At 43.0% G+C, this 10077-nt stretch overlaps 1 protein-coding gene across 1 annotated transcript in view; it reads left to right on the top strand.

The window, feature by feature from the left end:
* Window positions 1-1982: 1982 nt before the first annotated feature.
* SLC14A2 (solute carrier family 14 member 2) overlaps window positions 1983-10077 on the top strand; it is a 51708-nt gene continuing 43613 nt past the window's right edge. Inside the window, 3 exon segments of the mRNA XM_004380893.1 lie at window positions 1983-2138; window positions 6522-6702; window positions 7844-8033. Of these exon segments, the coding sequence (XP_004380950.1) occupies window positions 1989-2138; window positions 6522-6702; window positions 7844-8033 (521 nt within the window). The 5' untranslated portion in view covers window positions 1983-1988.

Here is a 10077-nt window from a genome sequence, read left to right as displayed (position 1 = left end):
AATAATGGGATCCTGGAATGTTTAATGCAGGAAGAGATCCTTAAAAAATACAATCTCTCACGTAATAGATGAAGAAACTGGGGCCAAGAATCGAGAGTGACTTGCCCACAGTTACTCAAGTAGAGCAGGTCCAATTCTCTGAACTCCCCCAGCACTTCGCAGCTGATAATGCTAATAATGATGATAATGACAATGAAAGCTACCATTCATTGAGCAGTTACTTTGTGTCCTCATTTTGAGAGAAGACTATGCACAGGTCCAAAACCATCTCTCCAAAGAAAAAAAAAAGCCAATAAAGTAAATGAAGACAAAATTAGATGGAGGAAGCCAAAGAAGACCAGTTAACATGACTGAATGGGAGAGCGCAGTGGAGCACAGCCTGTGGATGGTGTGGGGTGGGGAGCCAAACTAAACCAGGAACCTGAGGACTTTAGGCAGAGGAGGTTCTAAAAGTTAAGTCCTGGCATATGCCCTGGGTATGGTGGTGAGGGGAAAGCAGTCCCAGGTAGAGCAGGGAGGACCACCTGCCTGAATGCACACTGATTCTGGTAGAATATACCAGAGCTTCTTGCTCCCCCCGGAAAGGAAGAAGAAGAAGGAGCTGGAGGGCACTGAGGTCTATAGAGAGATAAGGGAGATTGAAGTCAGCTGTAAGGAATATAGGCTCCATAGCATCTGCGGCAAAAGAACTCTTTAAAGTGTTAAAAAGCAAAGACGTCACTTTGAGGACTAAGATGTGCCTGACGCAAGCCATGGTATTTTCAATCACCTCATATGCATGCAAAAGCTGGACAATGAATAAGGAAGACCAAAGAAGAATTGATGCCTTTGAATTATGGTGTTAGCAAAGAATATCGAATATACCCTGGACTGCCAGAAGAATGAACAAATTTGTCTTGGAAGAAGTACAGCCAGAATGTTCCTTAGAAGTGAAGATGGCAAGACTTCATCTCCCGTACTTTGGACATGTTATCAGAACGGACCAGTCCCTGGAAAAGGATACCATGCTTGGTAGAGAGTCAGCGAAAAACAGCAAGATCGTCAATGAAATGGATTAACACAGTGGCTGAAACAATGGGCTCAAACATAGCAAAGTTTATGAGAATGGTACAGGACCGGGCAATGTTTCATTCTGTTGTACATAGGGTCACTGTGAGTCAGAAATGACTTGATGGCACCTAACAACAACAGCACTTGAGAAATTGAGTTTTTCTTACATGCGACACAATTGAAAAACCTGGATCTGTTTGTATGTATCAAAAGGAAAATATACATACAACTAACAGTCATATGGGGCATTGGTGGCTCCATGGTAGAATTCTTGCCTTTCATGTGAAAGACCTGGGTTTGATTCCCAGTCAATGCACTTCATATGCAGACTCTACACATCTGTCAGTAGTGGGTTGCATGCTGCATGTTGCTATGATGCTGAACAGGTTTCATCAGAGCTTTCAGACTAAGATGTACTAGGAAGAAAGGCCTGGCAATCTACTTTTGAAAATCAGTCATTGAAAACCTTATGAATCACAACAGTCTGGGCAGTTTCCTTCTGTCGTACATGAGATCATCAGGAGTCAGAGGCCGACTCATCAGCAGCTAACAACAACCATATTCGACAGTACAAGATGCAATGTTAAAAGGTAGAGAAAAAAGTATTTCAGTAATCAGGAGAAAGAGAGACGTTCATTCTAACTGCGTGGTCAGGGAAGTCTTCACAGCAAAATGAACTTTTCTCTGAACTTGGAGGAATCGGGCAAGTTTGAAAGGCAAAGGTCAGACGGATGGAGGAATGGCTCTAGGCCCCCCTGGTAGCACAGGCTACTGGAATAGTAGGTCCCGTGTATGCCACTGCTCACCCCCTCAGGGCAGACCTCATATCTCCCGAGGTCTCAACCCAGCCTCAGCCTTCTGTGCACCACTATCCTGACTCACCTGTTCTTTCCCTCTCCCCAGCTGTAGGCCAGATAAACAGCCGCCCCCTGAAGGAAATGTCTGACCACCACAGCAGCCCTCTACTGGCAGAACCTCTTTCCAGCAGATACAAACTCTACGAATCAGAGTTTACCAGCCCTAACTGGCCCTCAGGCTCCCAGGACACACATCCAGCCTTGCCCCTCCTGGAAATGCCTGAAGAAAAGGTGAGGCATGTCCCTCCTGTGATGTTTCACGGCGATGTTTCACAGGTGCTGGGGCAGGGGAGAAGGATAGTGAAAGATGCTGCTTGCCCAGCTTCCCAACACACTTCATATGTACCCTGGAGTTGCAACTGCCCTGGGAGAGTCTGCCCCAGTCAATCCGTGGTTACACCTGTCCTACTTAGCCGTAGACAGAATATGTAGCTCTGTGTGAGGCATGATTTCATGGGCAAGTAGAGAATACACACACTCACACACCAGCCTTCCCACCAGTGTCCAAAATCATTCTCCTAAGACCTGCTCCCTTGAATTATTACCTACTGTCTCTAAAAAGAAGGCCTCTGTTAAAATGCAGGCCATTAGAACCCACTGAACACAGGAGCACAGATGTAGATTGGCTTGCCAGCACAGAGAGACAAGGCTATTAAGGTAGGTTTTTTGAAATGAGATATAATTCACATACAATAAAATTCACCCTTTAAAGTGTACATTTAAGTGGTTCTTAGTATATTCACAAAGTTATGCAAACATCACCACTATCTAAGTCTAGTATATTTTCGTTGCCCCCAAAGGAAACCACCATACCCATTAGCAGTCACTATCCACCTCTCTCCTCCCCTGGAAACCTAATCTAGTATTTGTCCCTATGGGTTTATCTATTCCAGACATTTCATATAATAGGAATCATATACCAAAAAACCAAGCCAGATGCCATTGAGTTGATTGAGATTCAGAGCAACCCTGTAGGACAGAGTAGAACTGCCTCATAGGGTTTCAGAGTGGCTGGTAGATTCGAACTGCTGATCTTTTTGGTTAGCAGCCAAGCTCTTAACCACTGTGCTACTAGGGCTCCAGAAATCATATAATACATACCTTTTATGACTGGCTTCTTTCATTTAGCATAATGTTTTCAAGGTTCATCATGTTATAACATAAATCAGTATTTCATTCCTTTTTATGACTGAATAATATTCCATTGCATGGACCTGCCACATTTTATTTTTCCATTTATCAGTTGCTGGTCATTTGAGTTGTTTCTTCCTTTTGGCTACTATGAATAATGCTGCTATGAACATTTGTTTATAAGCTTTTACATAGATATGTGTTTTCAGTTCTCTTGGGTATATACCCAGAGCGGAATTGTTTCTCATATGGTAACTCTATGTTTAACATTTTGAGAAACTATTGAACTGTCTTCCAAAGAGACTATACCATTTTACACTTCCATCAGCCATGAATGAGGGTTCCAATTTCTCTACAGCCTTGCCAAAACTGGGGATTATCAATCTTTTTAATTGTAGCCATCCGAATGAGTACGAAGTAGCATCTTACTGTGGTTTTGTTAGCATTTTCATAATAACTAATGATGTGGAGCATCTTTGCAGGTGCTTATTGGCCCCTTGCATTTCCATCTTCTTTGAAGAAATATCTATTCAAATCTTGTGTCCATTTTTAATTTGGATTATTTGGGTTTTTGTTGTTGTTGTTGTTAACTATATAATAGTTCTCTATGTATTCTGAATACAAGATTCTTATCAGATGCATGATTTACACGTATTCTCTCCCACTCTGGGAGTTGTCTTTTTACTTTCTTGACAGTGTCCTTTGAAGCACAGAGTTTTTAATTCAAATTAAGTCCAATTTATTTTTATTTTCTTTGATTGCTTGTGTTTTTGGTGTCATATCTAAGAAATTGTTGCCTAATCAAGGTCACAAAGATTTACACCTATGTTTTCTTCTAAGAAGGAGCCCTGGTGGCACAGCGGTTAAAGCAATCGACTGCTAATCAAAAGGTCAGCCGTTCAAAACCACCAGCAGCTCTGGGAGAGAAAGATATGGCATCCGGCTTCCGTAGAGATTTACGACCTTAGAAACCCTATGGGGTTGCTATGAGTCGGAATCAACTCGATGGCAGTGGGTTTAGGTTTCTTCTAAGAGTTTATAGTTTTAGTCTTAGGTTTTTGATCCATTTTGAGTTAATTTTTGTATATGGTATGAGGTAGGGGTCCAATTTCAATCTTTTGCATGTGCATATCCAGTTGCCCAAGTACCATTTGTTAAAAGACTATTCTTTACCCATTGAATTGTCTTGGTACCCTTATCAATATGAATTGACCATAAATGTAAGGGTTGAATTCTGAACTCTCAATTTTATTCCATTAAGTTATGTCTGTCCTTATACCAGCACCACACAGTGTTGAGTACTGTAGCATAGTGGTAAACTCTGAAATCAGGAAGTGTGAATCCTCCAGCTTTGTTCTTCTTTTCAAGATTGTTTTGTCTGTTCTTGGTCCCTTGCATTTCCAAATGAATTTTAGGATCTGCTTGTTCATTTCTGCAAGAAAAGAAAAAAAGGCAGTTGAGATTTTGATAGGGTTTGCATTGAATCTGTAGATCAATATTAAGAATATTAAATCTTCGGATTTACAAACACAGCATGTCTTGTCATTTATTTAGGTGTTTAACTTCTTTCAACAATGTTTTTGTAGTTTTCAATGTATAAGCCTTGCCCTTATTTTATTAAATTTATTCCTAAGGATTTTATCCTTTTTGATGCTATTATAAATGAAATTGTTTTCTTAATTTTATTTTTGGATTGTTCATTGCTAGTGTATAGAAATAAAATTTATTTTGTATATTGATCTTATATCCTGCAACTGGGCTTTTCTTTGTGGGAAGTTTTTTGTTTGTTGGTCTGTTTTTACTAATTCAATCTCTTAATTGTTAGAGGTTTATTAAGATTTTCTATTTATTCTTGAGTAGTTTTTGTAGTTTGTGTCCTTCTAGGAATTTTTCCATTTCACCTAATTTCTCTAATTTATTATCCTACCATTGTCCATTGTAACCCTTATAATCCTCTTTATATTTCTAAGGTAGTAGTAATGTCCCGCTTTCATTCTAGATTTTAGTTGAATCTTCTCTCTCTCTCTTTTTTGAGGGTTTTGGTTTTTGTGCTTGCTTTGAGTTTAGTTAGCTCTTCTTTTTCCAGTTTCTTAAAACCAAAGATTAAGGTATTGATTTGAGCTCTTTCTTCTAAACTTCCCTCTAAGCACTGCTGAGGTGCATCAGCAGCTTTTCCTTTTAAGCTTTTTGATTAGCCTATAGTTTGCCCAAATGTATCCAACTCAGGCACAATTTTTCCCACTGTTCTTGTTGTTTTTATGGATGAAAGAATTTTGAAGGTCCTTATACCACCATTTTCACTGATGTCCTCAAAACTGTTAAGATTTGATGCAAGGAAGAGGCTAGGAAAATCTCTACATCAGTACTGTCTCGTAGTAATATAAAGTGGACCACATGTGTAAGTTTAAATTTTCTAGTAACCACATTAAAAATGGTAAAAAAGAAACAAAATTAATTTTAATAATACATTTCATTCAGCCTTATGTATATTATTTTGATATGTAATCAATAAAAAATCTCATTGAGATATTTTACATTCTTTTTTCATACTAATTCTTCAAAATCCACTTCAAGCACATCTCAGATTAGCCTAGCCACATTTCAAGCACTCAATAGCTGTATCTCCTACTGGCTGCCATATTAGACAGACTAGCTCTAGAGCATGGATTCCTGGCCAAGGGGTCCACAGATAGAATTGAAGGGAGTATGAACTTGGATGAGGGAAATAATTGATCTTTATTTTCACTAACTTCCAATGAACTTCAGCATTTCCTTCAATTATGAATATGGGCAATGAGCAACAGTTATATCAGCAGAACATGAGATTTGTGCCACTGTCAGGGATTGGGTTTTCCAGGAAGCAGACGCTGAGATGGAGATTTGTGTGTAAGTTTACTGGGAAGTACTCTTGGGATCAATACTTGTAGTGTAGTGAAGGTAGCCGGAGAAATTGGGCTGTGATGCAGTACCGATAAAGGCCTTAGTCGATCCTATGGTGAGCTCTGGAGCTGAGGTGAGCCTACAGAGCTGTCCTAAGTTGGGGTGAAGGGATCCCATGTATTCACTCATTAGTATTTTAAAATTATAATGATAATTAGATCCACCACACATGCAAGTATATCACATTCTTTTTATATTTTGGTAACAACATCTCAATATAATTGGTTTTCTTTGTAATCCTTTTTATTTTATGTATTTAAAAAATATTATTCTGGGAAGAAGTCCAGAGGCATCACCAAACTACCGAAGGAACCCATAGCATAAAAGGTTAAGAATCCCTGAATGTAGAATGAATAGTAGTCCTGGGAAGAGCAGGCCCACGTGGGGCACTCTGAGTAGCATTAGTTGATGAGTATGTGTCGTACCCTTTGACCTCATGGTCCTTTATCTTTATCCAAAAGACTGACACCCTCCTCCACCCCTAATACCCCTGTTCCCTGAAAGCTATCTTATTTGACATTTTGTCATGGCTTCTCCTGAAAGGATCTTCGGTCATCCAACGAAGATAGCCACATTGTGAAAATTGAAAAGCCCAATGAAAGGAGTAAAAGGAGAGAAAGTGAGGTGGCCTGTCAGGGCTCTGCAGGCCATGGGGGCATCAACCTCTTCCAGGCGGTGGGCTACCTCACAGGCGAGAAGAAGGAGTGGAGGAGCTGGCTGAAAGGTAGGTGAATGCCTGGTGGGAGCAGCTGGGCCAGGCCAGGGAGACAGCCCTCCCTCTGGCCTCACTGAGGAAGCTGCTCCCTCACTCACCATGGCAAGGCTCTCTAGGCTGCACAGCTACAGCCCTGGGTTGACTCTGGGTGGGCATGATGTAACCCCCAAAAAATGAACCATTGCCATCTAGTCAATTCTGACTCATAGCAATCTTATAGGACAGAGTAGAACTGCCCCATAGGGTTTCCAAAGAGTGGCTGGTGGATTCAAACTGCCAATATTTGCTTAGCAGCCGAGCTCTTAACCACTGCCCTAACATTCCCATAGTTTCAGAATTAAACACACTTCACTGGGCTAAGTTCTTTGCAAACTGTTCACTCCTACACCGAATCCAGGACAACCACACTAGCAACATACATGCCATTTCCCAAACAAGCTGAATGGTGGACCCTTCACTTGTTCCGTAGGCTTTTATTATGTGCCTAGTATGTACCAAGAAAATATTGGCATCACCCTCCCCAATGTTTCTGGGTTCTTTTCTTTTAACTTCTTCCCATTCCTCACTTCCCTGAGCTACATGCTGCAGAAAACACCCCCCACTTATCCAGCCCCACCTGCCCCCACCAGCACGGGTTGTTCTGGAAACCAAACTAGAGAAGGGAGCAGAATGTATGTCCCCTCTTCTAGACCTGACTTCCCCCTGGCCCTGACTCAATACTGATTTTTACAGCTGGTCTAAACAGTTTCTTTCCTAGCTTCCTTTCTCTGCCTCCAGGCTACTTTCTTTGCTGCCCAGATAATAGCCCTCAACTGGGTTATACAGCACTGTGCAAAAAGAGTTGTCTTCCCTCCCCCACCCACCAATGCATTTCCCTTGGAATGCTTCTGGGGCTTCCTTGCCAACCAAGCCAGTGGCTGGAACAATGTTAAATTGGTCTCAGCACGGGTTCTCCATCTCTATGGCAAAAACCACCACCCACTGCAGCTGATTGCTGAGCCACTCAGGGACTTGGGCTGGGCACCAACCACCCTCCCCCCAACCCCACCAGGCTTGTGCATCCCTGTCTGCTTTGGTTGTCACATCAGCCAGTGGCCCAGCAGGGAGGTCCAGGCTGGACCCAGCTGATGGCTCTGTCTGTCTCGTCCAGATAAGCCCCTGGCCCTCCAGTTCATAGACTGGGTCCTGAGGGGTGCTGCTCAGGTGATGTTCGTCAACAACCCTCTTAGCGGGCTCATCATCTTCATTGGACTTCTGATCCAGAATCCCTGGTGGACAATTACTGGGGGCCTGGGAGATGTGGTCTCGACCTTAACTGCCCTTGCCTTGAGCCAGGACAGGTGAGTCCCCTCTATGGGGGTTTGGCAAGATGCATGGGGCAGACAGGTGGAGAGGTGTTTACCTGAATGATCAGCCAACCTTATCCTCCCAGCCAGCCCAGTCTCCTGGGTATCAACTTTGACCAAGTCACGGGAGGTCCTTACAGAACAAAACAACTCCTAGTGCTTACAGCAAGGGACAGCACCACGCCCCACATGACTGCAGTGTCTTCTCTGTACACCCCTTCTGAGTGAGGAACAGAAGAACCTCCTTATCTTTAGTGAAAGCTGTCCTGCCTTCTTGGAGGCCACAATCTAGTTGAGGGAGACAGATTAACGAGCAGGAAATTTCTTGGGATAATACAAAACAGTATGTAATCGAGAGTTCAGAGAAGGCAGACATCAGTAAATTAGTCCCAGTGGGAGATTAGGGAGGGCAACCATTGAGCCATTGGCTATGGGGAGAGGAGGGGAAGCGAGAGGGGAGAGCAGGGTGCAGGAAGGAGACCAAGCTGGAGCAACTCAGGGCACAGGCTGGCAGGAGTGGAGAAGCCCGCGCTGGCTGGAGGCAGGCACTAGACGCAAAGTCGAGGAACAATAACAACTAGCATTTTGTAAAACTTGACCATTTCCTCAGACTTTGCCATACGTTATTCCAACGGCTCCCAAACTTCCCTGACAGTCAGAATCACATGGGGTGCCTCTCAGCCTCACCCATCCCCCACCCTCCGTAAATATTCTGACTCAGTGGATCTGGGCTCAGGAATCTGTTCTGTTTTGTTTTTTACAGTTTATGTGTGTGTGTGTGTGTGTGTGTGTGTGTGTGTGTGTGTGAGATACAAGTATATATAATAAAACCTTTTCCATTGCAATATTTTTTATTGTGATAAATATGTAAGTAACAAAACATTTATCATTTCAACCTTTTTTATTGTGGTAAATATGTAGGTAACAAAACATTTGCCATGTCAACATTTTTTGTATGTGCAATTCAGTGACATTAATTACACTCAGTCAAGCTGCGCACCCATCACCACTATACTGCCAGGTACTACTGATGGTCAGCAAGTTTGGGAAACACTGGATTATTCCGTACTTAACCCATTGCCGTCGAGTCAATTCTGACTCATAGAGACTCTGTAGGACAGAGTAGAACTGCCCCATAGAGTTTCCAAGGCCATAAATCTTTACAGAAGCAGACTGCCACATCTTTTCACCACAGAGCAGCTGGTGGGTTTGAACTGTCGACCTTTCGGTTAGCAGTCGAGCGCTTTAACCACTGTGCTACCAGGGCTCCTTCATCCCATACTTAGTGTTTTTCGATTTATGGGTCACCAATCTGTTTGTTGGAGCCCTAGTGGTGCAGTGGTTAAGAGCTATGGCTGCTAACCAATGGTTGGGTGTTCGAACCCACCAGCCGTTCCTTGGAAACCCTTTGGGGCAGTTCTGTTGTGTCCTATAGGGCCACTGTGAGTTGGAATTGACTTGATGGCAATAGATTTGGTTTGGTTTTTGTAATCTGTTTGTGGATCTATTACTTTGTGAAATTTTTGTTGTATTTATACTGGCGAGAGAGAGCAACAGAGAGACTAAGAGAGGGAACACACAAACTGATCATAGTATGAAACGTATTCCTCACAGTGATTACTTTGTAATGCATTATTACCTGGCAGATAGGGAAAGTCATAAGGTTTGCATTTTGCCAGTGAGAAAAAGGAGACTGTGGGGAGTAGAGTACTTGCCTGAGGTGCCACAGCCAGTGAGTAGCAGGACTCGAAAGTGTGGCCTGCATCTTCCATATCCAAGGGCTGAGCTCTTCCTGTCGTGGCACCCATGTGGGCAGGGCAACCAGAGGCCCCTTAGGGAACCCAGAGTCACAGGAGCAATTGGAGCTGGTTGAGTTGTAACCGACGTCACACTTCCTCCCAGCCCATCTGGCACTCCTGAGTCCACTGAGGCAAATGCATGGGCAGGCTTGTCTTGGGGGAGAAGCTGCTCCTGACATCTCCATTGGCTTTGAGGAAGTCACTGTGATTTTAGCAAGCCCGAGATCATTTGAGGGTAG

The sequence above is a fragment of the Trichechus manatus genome, unplaced genomic scaffold (assembly GCF_000243295.1).
Source record: "Trichechus manatus latirostris isolate Lorelei unplaced genomic scaffold, TriManLat1.0 scaffold00078, whole genome shotgun sequence".
NCBI lineage: Eukaryota > Metazoa > Chordata > Mammalia > Sirenia > Trichechidae > Trichechus > Trichechus manatus.
This window is presented reverse-complemented; position numbering and strand designations above follow the sequence as displayed.